The 25319-nt window shown below is 34.3% G+C and overlaps 2 protein-coding genes and 1 long non-coding RNA gene across 3 annotated transcripts in view; all 3 read left to right on the top strand.

The window, feature by feature from the left end:
- Positions 1-25319, top strand: part of LOC127868379 (uncharacterized) — a 33898-nt gene that overhangs the window by 787 nt on the left and 7792 nt on the right. The window lies entirely within an intron of this gene.
- LOC127868374 (uncharacterized) lies at positions 83-15510 on the top strand. The gene is made up of 2 exons (XM_052410091.1): positions 83-2674; positions 12678-15510. Exons 1-2 carry the CDS (start codon positions 1172-1174, stop codon positions 14361-14363), a joined length of 3189 nt encoding a protein of 1062 aa, XP_052266051.1. The 5' UTR covers positions 83-1171; the 3' UTR covers positions 14364-15510.
- Positions 5054-12540, top strand: LOC127868376 (uncharacterized). Its single transcript, XM_052410094.1, has 4 exons — positions 5054-5154; positions 5546-5613; positions 9609-9667; positions 9924-12540. Exon 4 carries the CDS (start codon positions 11174-11176, stop codon positions 12287-12289), a length of 1116 nt encoding a protein of 371 aa, XP_052266054.1. The 5' UTR covers positions 5054-5154; positions 5546-5613; positions 9609-9667; positions 9924-11173; the 3' UTR covers positions 12290-12540.

The following is a 25319-nucleotide window of genomic DNA, read 5'->3' as shown; positions in this document are numbered from 1 at the left end:
AGTGGAATAAATTATGCTAGCTTGAAGAGACAGGATAATGTTCAGGCTGTTCCAGGAAATTTTGTTCACATTAAATGTCGAAAGACGTACACAAATGCTAATGTTATTGTTCGCGATACAAAAGAAAACCTTAGTCCAAACACCAGATTTGTGAGGTCTAAAGCTGATGTATTGAATTTTCAAGAACATTGTATATTTTGTGGTAATTCTGCTAAATACAATGACAGAAAACGCGGTTTGGATGTTTTTCCAGTAAGGACATTAGAGTTTCAAAAATCTATAACAGAGTTGTGTTCAGCTAGAGGAGATGATTGGGCTGATAAGTTCCGGGGCAAGATAGAATATGTAAATGACCTACCAGCAGTTGATGCAGTTTACCACCAGTCCTGTAGCATCAATATTAGAACATTTAAAGATATGCCAACACATTTCCGCAGTGTTACCGAACCTATGAGGATGACATCACCAATACGAGGCAGACCCACGAACGAAGCAGCACATCTAGCTTTTTAACAAGTGATCTCATCATTAAAAGAAAGTGACGATAAGCAAATAACAGTTACAGATTTAGTTGACCAAATGAAAAATATCTGTGGAGAACATGCATATAGTGTACAATACACTAAGCAGAAATTAAAGGAACATTTTGTTGATTCAGTTATAATCACAGACATTAATGGGAAAGTAGATGTGGTCACCTTTACAAGAACTGCAGCTTCAATATTACATGACTTCTATTCACAAGGAAAGTTAGATAATGCCGAGGCCCAAAAAGTGACTCTCTTAAAAACAGCAGCTAAGTTAATTCAAAATGATATCAATGATGTAAAAAGTGACAAATCAGTTTATCCAAATCCGGATGATATCGCCAATAAGCAGTTTGTGCCTGAAAGCTTATTAATCTTTTTAATAGAAATATTTTCGGAGAAGGATTCTGATGTAAAATTGTGCTCAATAGGTCAAGCCATTATGCAAGCTTGTCGACCTAGAACTATCATAGCTCCATTACAGTTGGGGTTGGCTGTTCAGCTCCATCATCATTTTGCGTCAAGGTATCTCATTGATGTGTTGAATAGCCTTGGATTTTGTGTGTCTTACTCTGAAGTGCAGATGTTCGAGTCAAGTGCAGTTTTTTACAAACAATACAAATATTGAAAACTATCATGAAGACATGTTCATTCAATATGTGGGTGACAATGTTGACCATAATCTACGGACTTTGGATGGACACAATACCTTTCATGGTATGGGTATGATTGCCTGTGTAACACCGGGAAACTTTGGTTATAAACCAGTGACAAGAAGGCGCATTACAACTGAGGATCTCTTGTCAATTGGAAGGATAAATAAACAATATTACACAGCACCATGTAATTCAAAGCCTTCACTGAAATTGTCAGAGACAACATTACAGAATAAAACTCGTATATATGATGCTTACAACAAAATTTCATTTCTTGCGCAGATCACTTGGCCACACAGGAAACCTGGACCCGAATGGTCAGGACTTATGCAGGTGATAAGTAAAGGTGAACACCCAGGTAAATCATCGGTTATCCTGCTACCTATGATTGATATGGATCCGAACGACATGTCATGCGTTTTCACAACGCTTCAGTATATTTCCAGCCATGCATACAAGTACAAGCAAACCGCGGTTGTCACATTTGATCAACCATTGTATTGGAAAGCAGTAACAATTGTATCCAAAGCTTATGATGGTACTTTGCTAAAGGACATGGTAGTTCGACTAGGCGGATTTCACTGCATAATGAGCTTTCTGGGATGCATTGGCCAACTCATGTCAGGCACAGGATTGAATGACTTGTTTGAAACAGTGTATGCTCCAAATACTGTGCCACACATTATGAGCGGGAAAGCAGTTGCAAGAGCTGTTTGCGGACACTCGTTAGCCTCAACTGCCCTATGTATTCTTTTGATGCGTGAGGAAATAATTAGTTCTGTAGAAAACCCTATTGATGACAATAACAACACAACAGCAACTCCAAGTAAAAAAAACTGCAATAATGAAGAAAGTACATTTGAAGGAATTAGCTACACTGTGTCTCCCAGCATGCAAACAATGACTGACCTCTATGAAAAGCTTGTATCTGGTAAAAATCTACCACAAGATGTGTATGACAATGAACTTTTAGAAAAGTTATTTCGATCCTGGTTGGACACAAAATCTCGTCTGAAAGTGTACCCAACAGCAGCATTGTGGATCCAGTATCTGGAAATAATTGACATCTATAGACAGTTTGTATTTGCTGAGCGTACTGGTAACTGGCAATTGAGTCTGCAGTCCCTTCATGAAATGTTACCGTATTTTGCTGCAGCAGGACACAACTTATACTTGAAATCTGTATACCACTATTTGGAAACTATGAAGAAACTTCCCGAAAGCCATCCAAATGTTTGTCGAGTATTTCAAAATGGTTTACAAGTTGTGAGACGAAGTGACAGATATTGGGCAGGCTTGTCACCAGACCTCGTTATTGAGCAAGTCCTAATGAGAAGTGCAAAAACTACAGGTGGAATGACACGTGGTAAGGGTATGTCAGAAAGCCAACGTACACAATGGCTTTTATCCATGCCTACATGTGTTGAAATGAACAATGCAATGCAATCTTTCTGTGAGAAAGAATTTCAGTCCAGTCCACAACATAAGAAGGTATTTGGGAAAACTCGCAATGAGAGAGACTACAAGGACACACAAACATTCGTGTCTTTTCTAGAAGAAAGAACCCCATTTCGTAAGGATCCTCTTTTGTACAATATAGAAACTGGTGTAACCTCCTCAGAAAACGTGAATGTACATAAGGCTAAAAGTGTTGGGGATGGTATTGTCCAGTCTATGATGGGACAAGATGCTTTTGAAATCACATTTAAACGGAACAAAAGGGCGGTTACTCTGGACGCTGCACCGCGGACCAAGACAGATGACGTTGTGAAAGTTGATCCACAATTACTGTTTCAAAGACTATCTACAGCAGCCCAAAGATTTGCTGATGACATTCCGAGTATATTTTCATATGAGCCTTGTAGTGTACCATCTGCATTGTTTGATACTACTGGACTCATTCGAAAGTCTCAAAAGTCCTTACTGGCTGATGCGATATGGAAACTTGGTGACTGTAGTGCATGTGAAGAATCTGACACTGTAAACTTAACTTATGTGCTTGATGGTGGATCTCTTCTTCATCATTTGCCGTGGAAGTTGGGAATGACATTTGCTGAAATCTGTAAAGCCTATATAAGCTACATAGCTGGAAGGTATTCCAATGCAGTGATTGTGTTTGATGGTTATCTGTCAGGACCAACAACAAAAGACACAGCACATATCAGGCGAACGCATGGTGTTGTTGGACCAAAAGTATACTTTACAAAATGCACTCCATTGGCTTCACGAAAAGAGAAGTTCCTGTCAAACCCAGAAAATAAACAGAATTTTATTTTCATGTTGGGAACAGAATTAGAAGGGCACGGATATCGTTGTGTTCACGCTGTCCATGATGCTGATCGGCTGATTGTAGAAACTTCTCTCAAATTAGCAGAAACATCAAATGTAACCATTATTGGTGAAGATACGGATTTACTTGTACTTCTGTTGCATTTTAATTCACCCAGCAGATCGGTATTCTTCAAGTCAGCAACCAGTGCTACAGCCTCCAAGGGATTGCGAGTTTGGCATATTCAGAAGACAAAACGGGTATTAGGTCTCAGCTGTTCCCATATCCTTCCTGTAGTACATGCCCTCACTGGATGTGATACTACCTCACAGATGTATGGCATAAGCAAAGGAGCGGCACTGAAAAGGTTTTTGGGTGATACAGATCTTGTTACACTTGCGGAGACATTCATAGAACAGTCCACTGAAGAAAGCATAGTAAGCAATGGAGAAAAGATACTTGTTAGTCTGTATGGTGGATTGGATGAGGAAGGGTTAGACATGTTACGCTTCAGGAAAGTTACGCGGAAGGTAATGACAAGTACAACCCATGTGCAGGTCCAAACATTACCACCTACCTCTAGGTCGGCTAAGTATCACAGCGTGCGCTCATATTTTCAAGTCCAGGAGTGGATAGGAGCTGACCCACGACTGCTGCCAACTGAATGGGGTTGGGCTCTTAATAACGACAGACTTCTACCATTGAAAACAGATTTACCGCCTGCCCCAGAGAACCTTCTTAACATGATTAAATGCAGATGCAAACGAAATTGCGATTCTAAAAAATGCACATGTAGAAAAAACGGACTTGAATGTACAACTGGATGTTCAGAGTGCCAGGGTGTTAGTTGCACTAACACAACATGTAGACGGGAATCAGACGATTCTGACTCAGACTTGGAATTATAAGAACCTGGTTTAACATTTGTGTTAAAGACTTTATTACATGCGCCTGATACTTGTGGTCAAACATGAACGTAATGTGGCAGTCATATATCCTATTGAGGTTATGTTCGTAGCCCCACCCACTTCTTCATTATTGTATAATGTTTAATGTATATTTATCTCGCTTTAAATACATGCACAGATAGCAAAAGAATATATTTTTATGTTATTTGCTACTTTCTGTGTACCGGATTATGTTCAAATATTGAAATGAAACTGCTCTTCTGAACACTATTTAGCTGTAGCAGGCAATTTCTATCTGAAATATTAAGTGTTTACCTAGTAAATATTTTCATTTTTTTACAATATTTCCCCTGCTTAGATTTTTCTAGATTTTTTTTATTTGATATGTAATAGATCCTAGATGGTAAATTTAAAGGTTTCGTTTCTGTTGCATTTTTTTTAAGGTGATGGCTATTTTGGGGATATTTTGACTGGACTAGTCCAGTCATTTTACAGTTTGACCTTAAAAAAATTGCAACAGAAATTGTTTTACATTTTTTATTGCTCTTATAAAGTTATTAAACAAATATGAAAAATATAGAAAAATCGAAGCAGGGGAAATATGAAAATAATCGAGTTTATTCTTCCTATTATATAAATTAAAGAATTGTCCCAAAAACCCCACCGTACTTAAGCTGCTCTTCAACTCGGAGGATTTTTCGGTGGTTGTAAACGATGACAACAGCGTCGATGAAGGTCGTTGGTGATTTAAATGAGATTCGTGCTTGATTTGTTTAGAAAAAACTACTTTACGGGTGAGTTTTTGTCATTTAAAGGTCATATCTCTTGTGCGACAAGTATGTTAAGCCATTTAAAGTGCAACAATACAAATGTTACATGTTTTCGCGGTTTAAGATTAAACAACATTATCTTGTAATATTTTTTCGCTTTGAGTGGCAGTCTTCTTTCAAACGCACAAGATATAAGTTACATTTATAAAAATATCAATCATTATCACCACTAAACACACATTTTCGGGTTGAAACGTTGTCCGCGGGAATGCAGCTACTGCATAAAAACTCAAGTACGGAAGCGCTTTTGTGTCAAAATTTCAATCTTGACTACTCATTTACTTATTACTTAAAAAGTCTATAGCTACCAATACAACATAAAATACTTATTTTTTTCCTTTCCTTTATATTTCAGTTGAATCAAGCAGGTGTGTGACAGATGTTCAGACAATTGACAAAGCATTTGGTGACCAGTCTGTTTTTGTAAGTATTTCCTGGGTTTTGAAATAAATGACAGAAAATTAGTGAATCCAATATATTTTTGCCAATCTAGTTATCTATGCAATCTAAAATACATACACGAAATTGTCATTAATGGATCATTGTTAAAGCTCATGTTAATTAAAGTTATTGGTCTTCTGTTGTCATCCTTCTTTGGGCTTTCATGTTGGAAGCTTCATGAATGCTTGCATCAGCCAGATTCACTCATGTTTACGGTGTCCATTACCAGACATGATAACAAGCATTTTGCTTTCTACCAAATTGCTGCCATAACAAACATTTCTATTTTTTGTAATATGATTATAGGTGCTACCTAATTTACGGGAAAAAGCTTTTTAAGTTTTTTTGATAACCATGTATTATTAATAAATATATGGACATGATTGTGTTCAAAATATGATAATTGTTGCAATAATTTAGTAATGCATCCAAAAAAATCAATCTTAAAACGAGTTACATGTTCCAAGCTTGAAGATCTAGCATCTTATATATTTTTTTGTTTTCTAGCCACATGAATTTATAGCTGGTTCGGTGTTTGTGGTATAGTGTCTGCTAACTGGCTTAGTCACTGGGAGGTCTCTGTATTGATCCTTTAAGTGGGAGCATTCTTTAGATAACCCTAAAGACATACTATGGCGTACCATTTGGGTTGAAAGTCAAGAAGACCTACACGTTAAAAAGAGAAATGTACGTCGAAGTACAATAAGTACGTCGACATGAATATAAAATACACTTCAAAGTATATATACATGTTTGTACTTCTACGTACACATTTTCTGAACAGCCAATAAAAACACTAGTCTCTTGAGCCGCTTTTCCTTCAGATTTATTCATAATAAATGTTTAAAACTTTAGTTGAGGACAAAATGAATAAAAATATCAGAATGGCAAAATAACGTCACATAGAAGTTTCAAGTATTTAATGCATTGAAATAGATTATATACAAATTTGAAGAAGATTCAATTGTTACCTTTTTAAAATTAAAATTGTTCAGCATATTGTGTGTCTGAAATGATCATGCGGGGCGGAGTATCACGACCGTCCAGCGCATTACTGTGTTGGAAATTCCCAACGGTAACCAGTTACCAAGCATTAATGGGATAAATAATGTATTATAAACTCCCCGTTGGTGGTATTTTGTGATAACCATAACTTGCATAAGTCAGAGGTTAATTCCGCCACGCCAGGTCAATAAATACGCACAATATCTATGAGTTAGCGGTCGATAGTCGCATAATTTGGTATAAATTATATTAATAATAATGTTTCATAAATACGCACAATATCTATGAGTAAGCGGTCGATTGTGGCATAATTCGGTATAAATAATAATAATAATGTTCAATGTCAAAAATCTCTAAAAGCAACAGACGTAAGGTGTCTTCTGATTGGCTAACACTCAAGGGTCGGTGAAAATTGTACGTCGAAGTACATTTCTCGATCTACTTAGTAGGTCTTGCAGACTTTCGACGTCATGGTACGCCATATAGACACTAAGTACTGGTCCTACTCAGGAAACAGTTTGTTTCATCAAATGTCTCAATTCAACTTGACAGCTTGCTAAAGCAGTTGCATTTAGCATACAGTACACTGATTTAACATAATCAAAATCATGTGATGTGTCAAATCAATTTTGATTGACAAATTTGACAGGATTTTTGTTTAATCCAATAAGTTTTAGACTGTCAAATAACACACACTACGTATTGAAAGCCATACCTGGAGCTTTCGTCTGTATATCACTGACTTCATCAGAAGAATGATTTCTACTGTTGGGAAACGTTAACACCACTAATTGTCTTCTTATTTATTATCAATGTATAATTATGTGTAACAGCATAACAACATACTTGATTCGCAATTAAAATATTTAATAAATACAGGTATCTTGCAGGTTTCTAATTTTCTTTCGCAAACTATTGTTGAATAGTTTAAATTTTGTCGCCACTAAAAAACTAGCCATTTTGTAGCAATTCTAAAATCACAGTCTAAACTGCATACACTTAGCTCTATAGTTACAATATGAATGCAAATATTAGAATGCATCATGTTATATCATCCATTTTTTTTTATTTAAACATTCAAATAACACATAACACAGTACATATATAAAAAGGTATGTGGTATTGTGTGGAGATACAAAACACTTCACATCATTTATTTGCACATAAAATAATAGTTACAAAATAAGTAAAACTAAAACACAATCATCAACCTACATTTCAAGAATATTTACGTATATGAAATTACTAAGTGGTGTTATTGTATTACCTTTTACAAAATTAACATTGCTGGTTTTGTACTAGCCATAAAACATTTATCATGGATTAACAAGTAACAACCAATTTATTAATTACACAATAGAACGGAAATCATATTAATTACATTATGCATTTACTAAACAAGCTATTTGCTACTGTTTAGAATTACACTATCTTACTAAAAATGATCACAGGTACTTAGTGCTTTTACATACTTGTGGTAAGTTTTGTATTACTAGTTTGACAATTATCGGCAGACACTTGTCGATATACAGACAAAATTTGCATGGGAACTTCCATTTTTTTTTCAGCATAATTGCCTTCAAATTGTTAATTTAACAACCCTTTGACATTGTTTGCACATCTGATCTTATTATACAATAGCTGATTTTTGTTTATAGATAGACATATATAGACTTTTCAAAGTTCTATAAAAGTTCACACATGTTCCATCCAAGTAAACAAGCAGAACCAATAAAGATCACCACAGATAATAACTGTGTGTATAGCTTGGAAAATTGATAGATCAGGAATCCCTCCTTTGTTGATTTCTGTAAACCAAAACTGTCAGTTTTGCTGGATAGAATGGCTTGTATGATGCTCAGCTCTTGCCTTCGGCTTCGCAGAACAGCTTCTAAAAACGGAAAACGAACAAATATCTTAAAATTTGATCAATAATGCAGACAATTTATAAATGTCTTGTTTTTTGTTGATTTCGAATCTGGAAGATTTTTTACGTAAGATTGTAGTACGAAAATCCAACGGTATCGGATTTTGTGGTTTTAGGCCTAAACTAATTATAGTGATATGTAACCTTTCGGGATATCGGTAAAGTGCGAGCAGACGAGGTGTAAATACGTTAAAAATTAAAGCTAAAAGACTAAAAAGTTAGATCGGAATATCTTTAAATTTTGTGAATAAATGTGTTTCTGGTTGATAACAACGACAACTTACCAGAATATTGCTCATAATCACACGTAAAACGTCTTTCTGAGACATTGTGTACACACCGGTCTTACTCGCAATAACGAAGTGACGTCACCATCTATGTATAGAATGCTTTTTGAGAGCGAATGAAAATGCGTCACATATTCTGACAAATAAACAGTAGGGTGTCGTTATTGAAATACCGCGAGAATACTGGAAGAATAGAGATGCCAACTATAATGTTTAAAACAAATAATTTTTTAACAAGCGTTTGTGATTTGTCTGGATAATAATAACATTAAGATATCGAAAAGATCAAAGCAAATAAATTCGACAGAAATCTAAAATTCGGCAATATATTTAAGACGGGTTATGTTCACTTAAATTGTGTTTGGTAAAGACTGTAACTATATGTAGTGAACCAGTCTTCGGCTTATACTCACTGAAGAAGAGCATTCAGGGGAGATAATTGAGTAATGACTTAATTCTGGAACGGTTGCGAAGAAAAACAAATAATGCGAGAATATTTAGTGCGATTCGCTACACAATTATGATGTCATTGATATAACTTTTCCTGAGGTATGTATTTACATGTGATTTAGCATATGTCAAAGTGTTTTTGATTTGTTCAAGGCCATAAATAGCATCGCGAAAATATATGTCGCGTGGCAAATTTTTTTGAGACGTATCCATATGTGGTATTCTTATGTAATTTTATGTCTAAATTCCCATATGTATGAACGGTCAACGCCCGCTTCGCGGGCTTTTGCCCGTATTATGTACTTCAGACAATAACATGGAAGTGATTTACCTGATGTCTTGCGGATAATGGTAGAAATCCTGACATGTGAGTATTATTGTGTCAAAAATAATGAAATTAATATAATTTATCGTTCAACAATATGAAGAAATCTACTATAACTTTTTACCACGCATGTCCTTTTTTGAAACTAGAATCAGACCAACATTATACTTATAAATATGGTGTAATACAAGTGTACAGGTTCAAAGTTTATATATTATTAAAAATAAATGCAGTAATGAAAAAAAATTCATTAAGTGTGTAACATAAACCTAACAGTTGTCTCCTCTTTATATTACAGAATGGATATCATGATTTGCTGTATATGTCACCATGCAGTTGAAGACAACCAAGGCTCTAAACTTACAGTAAAAGGATGCAGTGGAATAAATTATGCTAGCTTGAAGAGACAGGATAATGTTCAGGCTGTTCCAGGAAATTTTGTTCACATTGCATGTCGAAAGACGTACACAAATGCTAATGTTATTGTTCGCGATACAAAAGAAAACCTTAGTCCAAACACCAGATTTGTGAGGTCTAAAGCTGATGTATTGAATTTTCAAGAACATTGTATATTTTGTGGTAATTCTGCTAAATACAATGACAGAAAACGCGGTTTGGATGTTTTTCCAGTAAGGACATTAGAGTTTCAAAAAACTATAACAGAGTTGTGTTCAGCTAGAGGAGATGATTGGGCTGATAAGTTCCGGGGCAAGATAGAATATGTAAATGACCTACCAGCAGTTGATGCAGTTTACCACCAGTCCTGTAGCATCAATATTAGAACATTTAAAGATATGCCAACAAATTTCCGCAGTGTTACCGAACCTATGAGGATGACATCACCAATACGAGGCAGACCCACGAACGAAGCAGCACATCTAGCTTTTTAACAAGTGATCTCATCATTAAAAGAAAGTGACGATAAGCAAATAACAGTTACAGATTTAGTTGACCAAATGAAAAATATCTGTGGAGAACATGCATATGGTGTACAATACACTAAGCAGAAATTAAAGGAACATTTTGTTGATTCAGTTATAATCACAGACATTAATGGGAAAGTAGATGTGGTCACCTTTACAAGAACTGCAGCTTCAATATTACATGACTTTTATTCACAAGGAAAGTTAGATAATGCCGAGGCCCAAAAAGTGACTCTTTTAAAAACAGCAGCTAAGTTAATTCAAAATGATATCAAGGATGTAAACAGTGACAAATCAGTTTATCCAAATCCGGATGATATCGCCAATAAGCAGTTTGTGCCTGAAAGCTTATTAATCTTTTTAATAGAAATATTTTCGGAGAAGGATTCTGATGTAAAATTGTGCTCAATAGGTCAAGCCATTATGCAAGCTTGTCGACCTAGAACTATCATAGCTCCATTACAGTTGGGGTTGGCTGTTCAGCTCCATCATCATTTTGCGTCAAGGTATCTCATTGATGTGTTGAATAGCCTTGGATTTTGTGTGTCTTACTCTGAAGTGCAGATGTTCGAGTCAAGTGCAGTTTTTTACAAACAATACAAATATTGAAAACTATCATGAAGACATGTTCATTCAATATGTGGGTGACAATGTTGACCATAATCTACGGACTTTGGATGAACACAATACCTTTCATGGTATGGGTATGATTGCCTGTGTAACACCGGGAAACTTTGGCTATAAACCAGTGACAAGAAGGCGCATTACAACTGAGGATCTCTTGTCAATTGGAAGGATAAATAAACAATATTACACAGCACCATGTAATTCAAAGCCTTCACTGAAATTGTCAGAGACAACATTACAGAATAAAACTCGTATATATGATGCTTACAACAAAATTTCATTTCTTGCGCAGATCACTTGGCCACACAGAAAACCTGGACCCGAATGGTCAGGACTTATGCAGATGATAAGTAAAGGTGAACACCCAGGTAAATCATCGGTTATCCTGCTACCTATGATTGATATGGATCCGAACGACATGTCATGCGTTTTCACAACGCTTCAGTATATTTCCAGCCATGCATACAAGTACAAGCAAACCGCGGTTGTCACATTTGATCAACCATTGTATTGGAAAGCAGTAACAATTGTATCCAAAGCTTATGATGGTACTTTGCTAAAGGACATGGTAGTTCGACTAGGCGGATTTCACTGCATAATGAGCTTTCTGGGATGCATTGGCCAACTCATGTCAGGCACAGGATTGAATGAATTGTTTGAAACAGTGTATGCTCCAAATACTGTGCCACACATTATGAGCGGGAAAGCAGTTGCAAGAGCTGTTTGCGGACACTCGTTAGCCTCAACTGCCCTATGTATTCTTTTGATGCGTGAGGAAATAATTAGTTCTGTAGAAAACCCTATTGATGACAATAACAACACAACAGCAACTCCAAGTAAAAAAAACTGCAATAATGAAGAAAGTACATTTGAAGGAATTAGCTACACTGTGTCTCCCAGCATGCAAACAATGACTGACCTCTATGAAAAGCTTGTATCTGGTAAAAATCTACCACAAGATGTGTATGACAATGAACTTTTAGAAAAGTTATTTCGATCCTGGTTGGACACAAAATCTCGTCTGAAAGTGTACCCAACAGCAGCATTGTGGATCCAGTATCTGGAAATAATTGACATCTATAGACAGTTTGTATTTGCTGAGCGTAACTGGTAACTGGGAATTGAGTCTGCAGTCCCTTCATGAAATGTTACCGTATTTTGCTGCAGCAGGACACAACTTATACTTGAAATCTGTATACCACTATTTGGAAACTATGAAGAAACTTCCCGAAAGCCATCCAAATGTTTGTCGAGCATTTCAAAATGGTTTACAAGTTGTGAGACGAAGTGACAGATATTGGGCAGGCTTGTCACCAGACCTCGTTATTGAGCAAGTCCTAATGAGAAGTGCAAAAACTACAGGTGGAATGACACGTGGTAAGGGTATGTCGGAAAGCCAACGTACAAAATGGCTTTTATCCATGCCTACATGTGTTGAAATGAACAATGCAATGCAATCTTTCTGTGAGAAAGAATTTCAGTCCAGTCCACAACATAAGAAGGAATTTGGGAAAACTCGCAATGAGAGAGACTACAAGGACACACAAACATTCGTGTCTTTTCTAGAAGAAAGAACCCCATTTCGTAAGGATCCTCTTTTGTACAATATAGAAACTGGTGTAACCTCCTCAGAAGACGTGAATGTGCATAAGGCTAAAAGTGTTGGGGATGGTATTGTCCAGTCTATGATGGGACAAGATGCTTTTGAAATCACATTTAAACGGAACAAAAGGGCGGTTACTCTGGACGCTGCACCGCGGACCAAGACAGATGACGTTGTGAAAGTTGATCCACAATTACTGTTTCAAAGACTATCTACAGCAGCCCAAAGATTTGCTGATGACATTCCGAGTATATTTTCATATGAGCTTTGTAGTGTACCATCTGCATTGTTTGATACTACTGGACTCATTCGAAAGTCTCAAAAGTCCTTACTGGCTGATGCGATATGGAAACTTGGTGACTGTAGTGCATGTGAAGAATCTGACACTGTAAACTTAACTTATGTGCTTGATGGTGGATCTCTTCTTCATCATTTGCCGTGGAAGTTGGGAATGACATTTGCTGAAATCTGTAAAGCCTATATAAGCTACATAGCTGGAAGGTATTCCAATGCAGTGATTGTGTTTGATGGTTATCTGTCAGGACCAACAACAAAAGACACAGCACATATCAGGCGAACGCATGGTGTTGTTGGACCAAAAGTCTACTTTACAAAATGCACTCCATTGGCTTCACGAAAAGAGAAGTTCCTGTCTAACCCAGAAAATAAACAGAATTTTATTTTCATGTTGGGAACAGAATTAGAAGGACACGGATATCGTTGTGTTCACGCTGTCCATGATGCTGATCGGCTGATTGTAGAAACTTCTCTCAAATTAGCAGAAACATCAAATGTAACCATTATTGGTGAAGATACGGATTTACTTGTACTTCTGTTGCATTTTAATTCACCCAGCAGATCGGTATTCTTCAAGTCAGCAACCAGTGCTACAGCCTCCAAGGGATTGCGAGTTTGGCATATTCAGAAGACAAAACGGGTATTAGGTCTCAGCTGTTCCCATATCCTTCCTGTAATACATGCCCTCACTGGATGTGATACTACCTCACAGATGTATGGCATAAGCAAAGGAGCGGCACTGAAAAAGTTTTTGGGTGATACAGATCTTGTTACACTTGCGGAGACATTCATAGAACAGTCCACTGAAGAAAGCATAGTAAGCAATGGAGAAAAGATACTTGTTAGTCTGTATGGTGGATTGGATGAGGAAGGGTTAGACATGTTACGCTTCAGGAAATTTACGCGGAAGGTAATGACAAGTACAACCCATGTGCAGGTCCAAACATTACCACCTACCTCTAGGTCGGCTAAGTATCACAGCGTGCGCTCATATTTTCAAGTCCAGGAGTGGATAGGAGCTGACCCACGACTGCTGCCAACTGAATGGGGTTGGGCTCTTAATAACGACAGACTTCTACCATTGAAAACAGATTTACCGCCTGCCCCAGAGAACCTTCTTAACATGATTAAATGCAGATGCAAACGAAATTGCGATTCTAAAAAATGCACATGTAGAAAAAACGGACTTGAATGTACAACTGGATGTTCAGAGTGCCAGGGTGTTAGTTGCACTAACACAACATGTAGACGGGAATCAGACGATTCTGACTCAGACTTGGAATTATAAGAACCTGGTTTAACATTTGTGTTAAAGACTTTATTACATGCGCCTGATACTTGTGGTCAAACATGAACGTAATGTGGCAGTCATATATCCTATTGAGGTTATGTTCGTTGCCCCACCCACTTCTTCATTATTGTATAATGTTTAATGTATATTTATCTCGCTTTAAATACATGCACAGATAAGAAAAAGAATATATTTTTATGTTATTTGCTACTTTCTGTGTACCGGATTATGTTCAAATATTGAAATGAAACTGCTCTTCTGAACACTATTTAGCTGTAGCAGGCAATTTCTATCTGAAATATTAAGTGTTTACCTAGTAAATATTTTCATTTTTTACAATATTTCCCCTGCTTAGATTGTTCTAGATTTTTTTTATTTGATATGTAATAGATCCTAGATGGTAAATTTAAAGGTTTCGTTTCTGTTGCATTTTTTTTAAGGTTATGGCTATTTTGGGGATATATTGACTGGACTATATCTGTTATGTTAGTGTATGTGTTCAGTGTCAGTGTAATAGTTTTTGCACATATTTGTGAGTAACGTTAATCAATAAAACCAAATAGCAATGTTATTGTAGCCTGCAATAATCAGAAACATTGCTTCCATGTCTGTGTGCGTACGGATAAATTTAATAAACATAATAACAACACATGTATTGTTTCATTCAACAACAAAATATACGCATCATGATAATGCCACGTGGTACATTACTTACCAACAGTAACTTAAATGACGATTCACTAATACAAGCTGTATATTGGTGTACACTACTGTATGCATTTATTGGTTAATTGTTTTTATGAGTGTTAAAACGTTGATTAATATATGTTTGAGTTCAAGGTAGGAGCGATGTTGGAAATGTCAGTTGTATTTCACTTACACTTCTATGACACGGGTCGTTTACGGATATCCTCGTGACACTGTCTGCTGACTGCTGCAGTTATTGCATCCCTGAACTCAGATGATCTTCACCTTTGCTCGAAAGAAAGCCACTAACATACTTCAACTTTTTAATACCATCTTGCAATTGCTTGTAAACATCATTAACATGCACATGTAGATATTTGATTGCAAGATCCTCAAATATTGAATAAAAGTATGTTTCCCCGCATCATTAGTCCACAAGTGTGACATATTTGATCTCATATTTCCGATTTCGGACGAATGGAATATTGAAATCGAAAGTGTTTAGTCATAATGATTAAATTTTAAGTTCACGTTAATGAAGACAGATTATGTTTAACAATTGCGAAACGGTTTTAGTTACAGTTTCTTTACCTATCACGAATTATGTGATAACTGCTCATAAACTACATGTCGAACGCGAGCGTTACAAACATAGATCCGTATGCTTATATTTCGTAAACGAGTTTAATTTGTAGAATAAAGGTCAAATATGTATAACATACATGTTAAAAGTAATCCCGCACCCCAGTGTAGGTGTAAAACTTTTCATTATTGCGTTCGTTCAAAGTTAATGAACTTGACCGTCACTACTATATGGTCCTGCAGCGCTTATATCTCCTCAATAGTGCGTGTAATCCAATTATATTCTTATTGTTCAGCAAGCACCTGTTACCATGCGGGTCGGCTACGTTTTCAAAGGTGACAAGATGTTATGAAAGTACCAGAACAACGATAACCACATTATAACTAGTGATGGCGTTACAAAACTGGTTCAGCATATTGAGGAAAAACAAAGAATTGAACACTAAGACGGCGTTACTCAGAAAAGATACATTAAAATAGTATTCTATAACTGAATCGAAGAAAAACAACAACAACAATACGGATACAACCAACTATGTATTTTGATATCGTACTATAAAGTCAGTTCAAAGATATATAAACGCACGTGGCCCATTCTTGGTAACTACTCTAAGAAATATGCTCAGAATTTGAAGCTATACACAACGAAGTAGCAAGAGTTTGTACCGGCGCCACTATATTGTGCAATGTTAAATCCCTACTAAACGAACTCCAATGCGAGAACTTATTTGGTATAGTTTTCTACAATGTTTGTCAATAGTGGACGGTTATAGAAAAAAACAAGATAAAATCAGAGTATAAGTTTTATTTGTTGAACCTTAGATAAATAGGAATATTGTACGTGTTATGAATGTATGAACATTCAAGCACATAGTATTAAACTAGCTACAAGCACATAGTATTATTAAAATCACATAAAGGTAAAAGTGTGGATAATGACAAAAATTCAACACTTTAAATATGCCAAAAGAACTGTAAGCATATAACGTATTTGTGCTTTTTTGTGTGTGCAAACCCGATATATTTCTGTATGTATATAAAAAGCGATCATTCCCAGTGCAATTTACACTCAATTGTAATATTTAGTATCCGAGTTACGATACTCTCACTTATGTTAAATATCAATTGGAAATGTTCGAGTAAACTGTCAATAAACGTTGCTGTAGATGTTAAATACAATTCAATACTTTAGGGACCCGTTGTTTTCAAAAGTATCATTCAATGTTAACGGTTCGATCATGAGTGCATATTTGATCAAAATCAATACCTTTACGCTAAACAGTGTTTTAATTTGAATAAGCCTGAGTTCAATGGCGTTTTGTCGACATGATGTACGACAAATAAAAAGACAGACACATTCAATTTCAACGAAAAATTAAGGAACGTTGAAAAGTAAAAAGTAAAGTTAACGTGAATTTCGGAAATATTTTAATTTAGAAACAAAAATGGCTATAACATTGTGTAATTCAGTTCATGATTGTTCTGAAAGCTTGAGTAACGCTACTACTACTTTGTTTAACGCTGAAGCTGAAGAAATCAGTTCCTATAATACTTTTAATGATGAAAATTTTACATTGAACTAGATCAACCGATAATGGCTAATGAAAGTTATGGAGTCACTGAAACGTTTAAAAGAACGTAATAAAGCGATAGGCAGTGATTTTTCACATGAATATTTTATTTAAAGTATTCTTATTTCACTCGTTTATTTTGCTGCCTGTAATATTATTTTAAGTTTTGAGATTTAATTAAACATGTTTAAGTGTTGATTCTTTTCATATATTGATGTCGATTATGCTGCATTATTTAAACGAAAACACACGTTTGCATGTTATTTTATTAATCTGCTTACATGTTTTGATATACGGCGTATTTGTCGTAGAGAATTATGGCTTAGCATGAAAAATCTGGTATGCACATTAAATTATTTAGAAAAATTAAAAATATGCATAATAATTGCTAATCATGTGTTAAGTCATGTTCATCCTATCTGAATAGGAATTGTATGATATTGGTCTCAAAAGAGATTTCTCACAATCTGTAGACAATTTTAAATTTTGTGAACAAGAAAGAACACTTTCTGGAATAAATAGAGATTCCACAATACTAACTTTATTGTTATTTTCGAATGAGAAGGTCATGATGGTAAGTCACCATCACAGATACAGAACCATTTAGATAAACATTACCTGTAGTATAATTATTGGGGGGTCTAAATGTGAACACTTTGAACACAAAGATGATGTTTTTCGTAAATACGGTAAAATCCGATCAATATAAAGGTCACAACATCGAAATGGTCCATACGTTATATTATCTTTACACTTCCATTAATGACCATGTTACTTTCACTTTAAACCAATAACGTCTGCTCAGGAAAGCCCTTAAAGGAATCTTTTCACGCTTTGGTAAATTGACAAAATTGAAAAAAGTTGTTTCAGATTCGTAAGTTTTCGTTTTAGTTAATGATATTTGTGAGGAAACAGTAATACTGAACATTAACCATGCTCTAATATAGCCATTATATGCATCTTTTGACGATTTTAAAACCTAAAAATTATAAAGCGTTGCAACGCGAAACGATTGAATAATTTGGAGAGTTCTGTTTTTGTCGTTAAATTTTGTGAAACTACGAAGATTGCTTATATAAGGTATAAAATACGACACGAATGTGTACTCGGCGGAATAGCTCAGTAGGCTAAAGCGTTTTTACTTCAGGACTCTGGCAGGACTCCAGGGGTCACTGGTTCGAAACCTGCTCCGGGCAATGTTCTTTTCCTTTTTTTAATTTTTTCTTGATCTTTTACTGGAGCTTTTACGATCCAATGTTTACATTTATCAATATAAAGCATTTAATGAATACGTTAAAAAAATGCCAAAATCTGTGAAAAGGCCCCTTTAAGGATATATATTTAGTTTACTTTACGAATGTCAACAGTATGATTTGAAGCCAACATTAGTTCGTTCAGTTGTTTTATTCGTTTGTTAAGTCTGTTTTATGTTATGCCTCTAATATATTGGAGTTGTAATAAATTACAAAATATCAAACGCATTTATTCAATTTGTGGCAAATATTGTTTCCTATTAAAGTAAAAATATACAAACGTAATGCTGCAATATATGTAGAGTTAGGCAGATAACCTTTTAATGTAAATTTATGTACGAATATTTTAAATAGTGGTATAACATATAAATAAAAAATACCATAGTGCACTCTCTTAACATTCAAACATAAGATAATTTTTTGAACAAATTGGGCTGGAAATGTTCAATACTTATCAAACAAATATGGATTTTCAAACTTTGATTATAACAATTATAGCATTTGTATGTGAGTTTAAATGCAGAATAATTGGAATGTTCAAGCATGATTTTTTTTCTAATATGAATATTCATTCTATTTAATATAATGAATAGGAATGATTAAAACTTCTCATGTTCTGTATTGCCTTTTTTAATGAACTAGACATAAGGAATTGTTTCTATGAAAGGATGTAATGAAACATATAGTTAAGCAATAAAGATAAACACAATTGACTAATTAGCGGGTTAGTCCTTAAACTTGTAAAAAATGGCCCCAGTTTTAATAGTTTGCAGGTCCCATTACAACTTTAAAGTCGATTGCTATGTTTGTATGAACTTATGAATAATGTTTTGAATTTATTCAATATGTGATGATTGTTCTGCTATTAAGCAATAATTTAAATGCATATACATACTAGATTAAAACAGAATTGATGCAGTATATAAACACGCAAGAGGAAAATTATTTTTGTTAAATGGTTAAAACCTATTCTTATTCCGATATTAACGTTCATACTCATAGTTATTGTTATTAATGTAAAGCTGTTATTTCCATTTAAATTTTAAGGTTGTAGGCGAGATAAGAATGCATAAAGCAATAGCGAGATTTAACCTTATAAGATCTAAATGCAATTAATCGACTGTTACAGCAAGCAATGTTCACAGACAATACTTCGAAAAAGTATAAAAACAAAGCCAAAATAAGAAGAGCGGATATGAGTTTATTGTTTTGATATATACATTCCCACCATGATATGCATTACAATATAATAATGCTTTACTGTGTTCAGTCGTTCAATCTTAACACTAATCCATTTATATGCCTAGAATGCAATAAGCTATCCAGTGATTAAAATTGTCAAAAGTTTTTTCTCTTTATTAAGACATTATGAATGAACATTATGTAACTTATGTGCCGATGTTGTTAATTTAATTGTGAAAAATATGATATTACTATGTTTTGTCGCACGCAGTCTTACAAGCGCTATAGATCACAGAACTTCAAAAAAGAAAACTGTGCCATATATAATTTGGCCGTTCTCTGTAAAAAAGGGTTTAATGCATGTGCGTAAAGTGTCGTTCCAGACTGGCCTCTGTAGTCCGCACAGGCTTATCAGGGACGACACTTTCCGCCCCATCTTGATTTTTGCTATGAAGAGACATTCTTGAAACAAATCATAAAAGCGGAAAGTGTCGTCCCTGGTTATCCTGTGCGGAATTTCCAAGCTGGGACGACAATTCACGGAGCACGGCCCAATTTTATATTGAGTAATGAAATTATTTTACAGCAAGTGTAAACTATGTCCATCTTAACGATATTCACATATTTTATTGCAAACATGAACAGCGTTAATAAAATAGAAACGTAAAATTTATAATGCTATGATGTTTACATGCATATTTCCCAATCTTGGGTTACTGATACGTAACATATGTAAACATAGTAAAACTTAGGTTGCGTAAACAGAGATAAATCTGATTTTAACGTAATGGCCCTTGAATCAATAATTATAAACTGGGAATAGTGTTATCTAAACTACTTTTAAGAAAAGAACACTGTGTACTCATTTTGTTAAACGATACCGTTTGTCTGTATGTCAATCCCTTAATCTGTCCGCCCGTGATGTATTATTTTGATATAATATTTATGTGTTTGCTTTAATTATCGCATATTTAATATAATTCAGATGTTGTCATGTATAACACACAATATACAATCAAAACAATCAAACCACACTTCTATTTGACGTTTTATTGACCTCACTTATTAAAACAGTAACCGATAAGTACTTCCGCAGAGTAAAGATACATCATTGTTTAATTTCATGAATATTACACATTTATGCCAACACATACATCATAGATTTATGTTTGGTTATGTATGCGGACAATTTAGTACTTAACACGCCGTTTATAAAAAAAATATTAGTGGTCATTTTTCCTTATATTTTTTGCAGTCTTAGTCAGATATACCACATCGTAGCAGAGTTGTATTGACTACAACCGCTCGGGTATAAATTCCATATACCGCTACTTCTCGGGGTGTATCCTAAACGTGTGCCGGGGTATGTCTGAAAAATGTTCGATATTCCTGTGTTGCGAAATACGTGCATCAAAACTTTGTAGTAGTAGAAAGATAAATGACCCGTTATGCTATCTATCTATAAAATTGGGAATTTAGCAACGAAATTGTCACGTATAACGTACTTTATAATATCAATTAATTTGCAGAAGTGTTTCGTAAATTCTCTACCTTGGCGGCACTTAATGATAGCGTCAATATTCGATTGTATGAATCTATTTTTATGGACTTTTAATTAGAAAAGAATGAACGTTTAGTAATAACTGTGCGAATTGCCATCATGTTTGATCCAGTTGGCAATCAAGCAAAAATTAAGTGTTTTACTATTTAGAACCACAATGAATAATAGAACGTACTTCACTGAATTTTAAATCGGCATTAGTAATATTGCACGCATTACTCGGGCATAATAATAAACACGTATCGACGGTTTAAAACAAAATGTACTCGTTTTACTCAAAAGAGCATGACTCGGGAAAATAAACAGACGAACATCAATATTAGGGTGTACCATTTCACTAGATTGTTTGTTCAATCCCTCTAGCGAAAAACTCTCGTAACACACGGCACTTTTAAAATAGTCTTTAAAGGATAATATATCAAAATCAACCAAGCCAATATATGGTGTTTCGCAAGTCCATATACATTTCTTTGCTAATATATGGCCATATGACCAGTTATGTTAGTTTTGACATAACTAACATGGTTAAAACCCCTACATGTTTTCCAAAAAGCTCAGACCCAAGCCTTATTGATGTTGTTTTAATGAACCAGGAAAATGCCTGCTGTAATATTTTAAACTTTAACTGTGGTTTGAGTGATATGCACAATATGATAGGCTTTCAACTTAAATATGATGTACCAATTTTCTCCAACAAATGGATAAAATACAGAAGTTTAAAAAAATTTGACTCTGAATGTTTTCTTACAGATCTCAATACTTATGATTTCAACCATATTTTGGATGATCCCAATGCAAATAAGGCATCTGAAATATTCCAACAAAGTATTTTGAACTGTTTTGATAAGCATGCACCAATTAAAACTAAAAAACAAGTTAATAAACCTGCTCCTTTTATGAATTCTAAGTGAAGGAAAGCTATTTACCATAAAAAGATGCAATTTAATAAATTTAAAAAATATCCAACGGACAGAAATTGGGAAATATACAGACAGGCAAGAAATTATGTGACTAAGATAAGGAGGAAATCAGTTAAAACCTATTTTGTGGAAAGATGTACTGGTGGGTGTAAAAATAAAGATTTTTGGAGTACAATTAAACCTTTTATTACAAATAAGGGTACCGTTGTAAAGAAAAATACCATACTTGAAGAAAAAAATGTTTTAGTTACAGATCAAAAGGAAATTGCTGAAATTTTTAACGACTATTATGTTAATGTTGCTAGTTCAATAGGAGATAATTCTATTACTATTGATAACAATCATTCAAATATTAAAAAAATTGACAATATCATGAAAAACTGTAACTCAACATTAACCTTTACAAACATTGATGAATCTTTTGTTACAAAACAAATTAGGAAAATGAACAGTAAAAAGGCTACAGGTTATGATGGACTTTCAGTAAAAATGTTAAAACTTGCAGAACCAGTAATATCAAAACCTCTTACTAAACTCATAAACAAATCCATTGAAAACTCACAGTTTCCCTCAAATTTTAAAATAGCACAAGTAGCTCCAATTTTTAAAAAGAATAGTACCTTAGATAAAGCCAACTACAGACCTGTTTGCCTTTTACCTGTCATGTCCAAAGTCTTTGAGAGAGCCATTTTCACTCAACTAATGAATCATTTTAATAACATTTTTAATCCTCTTTTAAGTGCTTTTAGACCAGGATATGGATGTAATACAACTTTGCTAAAATCATTTAAGATTGGAAAGCATCTCTTGATAAAAACCATTACGTTGCAGCTATTTTGATGGATCTCTCAAAGGCTTTCGACTGTTTACCGCATGATCTATTAGTTCTAAAATTGAAACATTATGGTCTTGATGAAAAGTCTTTATCTGTAATTGATAGCTATCTTTCACAAAGGCAACAATGTGTCAGGGTTGGTGATGTTCATAGTTCTTTCCAAGAGACATTGAAGGGAGTTCATCAAGGTTCTATTCTAGGTCCTGTCCTTTTTAATATTTTTATTAATGATATATTTGAATTTGTAACAGAATCCAACCTTTATAACTATGCAGATGACAATACACTCTCTTTTAGAAGTACATCACATGAACATCTGGTCAATGTTCTTGAAAATGATAGTTTAAGTCTCATCAAATGGTTCCATGAAAATAAAATGCAAGCAAACCCTGACAAATTTCAGGCAATGTCCCTTGAGAAGAAACCTCACAACTTGGATCTTACTTTCAAATTTAATGATGTTAATATTAAATGTGAAGATGAAGTTATTCTTCTCGGTGTTACTTTAGATTTTAATCTTAGTTTTAACACTCACACAAGTAACATTTGTAAAAAGGCATCAAGGCAATTAAATGTAATGAAGCGACTTGGCCATAACTTAAATAAGCTTTGTAAAATCACAATGTATCAATCTTTTATTTTATCAAACTTAAATTATTGCCCACTCACCTGGCACTTTACAAATGAAACAAATACAAAGAAAATGGAAAAAAATCAAGAAAGAGCACTAAGATTCATTTACAATGATTTTACTTCAGATTATGATGCTCTTCTCACAAGGTCTGGTCTTCCATCCCTTAAAATAAGGCGCTTAAGAATAATTTCACAATATTTTTTTTTAATGTATAATAAGGATGGACCCTCTTATTTACATGATATTGTTGAAATTAAAGAACATTCGTATAATTTTAGATGTTCAAATACAGTAAGGCTGCCTAAGCCAAGAACAACCAGGTATGGTATAAACTCTTTCAGATACACAGCTGCAAAACTCTGGAATAATTTACCAAATCACTTTAGGCAAATTTTATCCTTCAACTCCTTTAAATCCATGCTTGGGTACTGGAATGGATCAGTCTGCTCTTGTCCATCTTGCATAAATAACTAAATATATTTTAAATATTAAAATGTGTAGCCTGTGACACTGAAAGGGTTTAAAACAAATACGTCCCTGTTTTTTTTTGCTATTGTCTCCCAATATGTATGTTTCCCTGCATGATCCCAACCCTTTGCCTTAGTTTTGTAAACTTAAGTGCTTTATATATCCCTGCTTTGCTTCCTTATGTCTACCCTTATGTTTTCCTTTTTATGTGTGTGTTTTACATATTTGTTACATGCAAGCAATGTAAAATTAAACAGGTTCCCTATTTTTATAAAGTCTCTTAATGTTTAATTGTGCCGTATCATATATAATTTGTATATTTTATATTTTAAAAAGTCATAGAGTTCTTAGTACTAATTTTTTGTACGCTTTAAAGTATACAACATCTTGTAGGCTGTGATTGTTCTTAATGATATTATATAGCTTTTGAATTTTATGTTCTATGTTATTTTTAGCTGCTATCTTATGTTTTTAGCTTGCTTAATATATGTTCCTATATGTACTGGTGTGTTTTGTTATGTTATGTTCAATGTGTTTTATGTTCCTTGGTTTTTCTCTGTACTGCTTTTCATTTTAATGTTTGTCCTTTCTTGTACATTATTTATTTGTTCATTGCTCAGCTTTGTAGTTCTAAATTTGTCTGATATTTTAAGTACATGTAAACGCTAGTTTTTGTTTTGTTTTTTGTTTTTTAAGTAATACATGTATTAAGCTACCTCTAGTCTTAGAGCAATGTTTTACTCGAACTCATATTCTCTGTTGTTTCTCAACTACAGGATTGTTATAACTATGTGTTCATTGAATGTACTATATATCATGTTGTTATTATGTAATGTTATGTATAAGTCGGCTTTAAAAGCTCTTCAGAGCTTGTGTTTATCATGTTTAAAACCCCGACTTTATAAATAAATATTACTTGACTTGACTTGACTTGATGTGATAATTAAACATTTCAGATACGGAGATGATAATGCATACGTTTAAATTAGATTCTATTTTTGCTAATAAAAGTGCCTCAACTCCAGTTTACTACCAGAAGCGAACACAATTAAAGAGGAGCGCTAATCCAAACGCTGGTTTATATAGTTTCAGCAAAACTGTAAGAAGCAAATAAAAAGAGTTATTCGCGATACAAGTTAAAAATACATTTTTTTTAAATTGACCATACTTAGAATATGTCGAAAACATATAAAACAATTATGGATGTCCACAAGTTCACACGCAGGTTAATATATTTGTAAAGTTTTATGCTGGCAGTAG

Source organism: Dreissena polymorpha, chromosome 2 (assembly GCF_020536995.1).
Source record: "Dreissena polymorpha isolate Duluth1 chromosome 2, UMN_Dpol_1.0, whole genome shotgun sequence".
NCBI classification, from domain to species: domain Eukaryota; kingdom Metazoa; phylum Mollusca; class Bivalvia; order Myida; family Dreissenidae; genus Dreissena; species Dreissena polymorpha.
The sequence above is the reverse complement of the archived record's forward strand: the minus strand, read 5'-3'. Positions and strand labels throughout refer to the sequence as shown.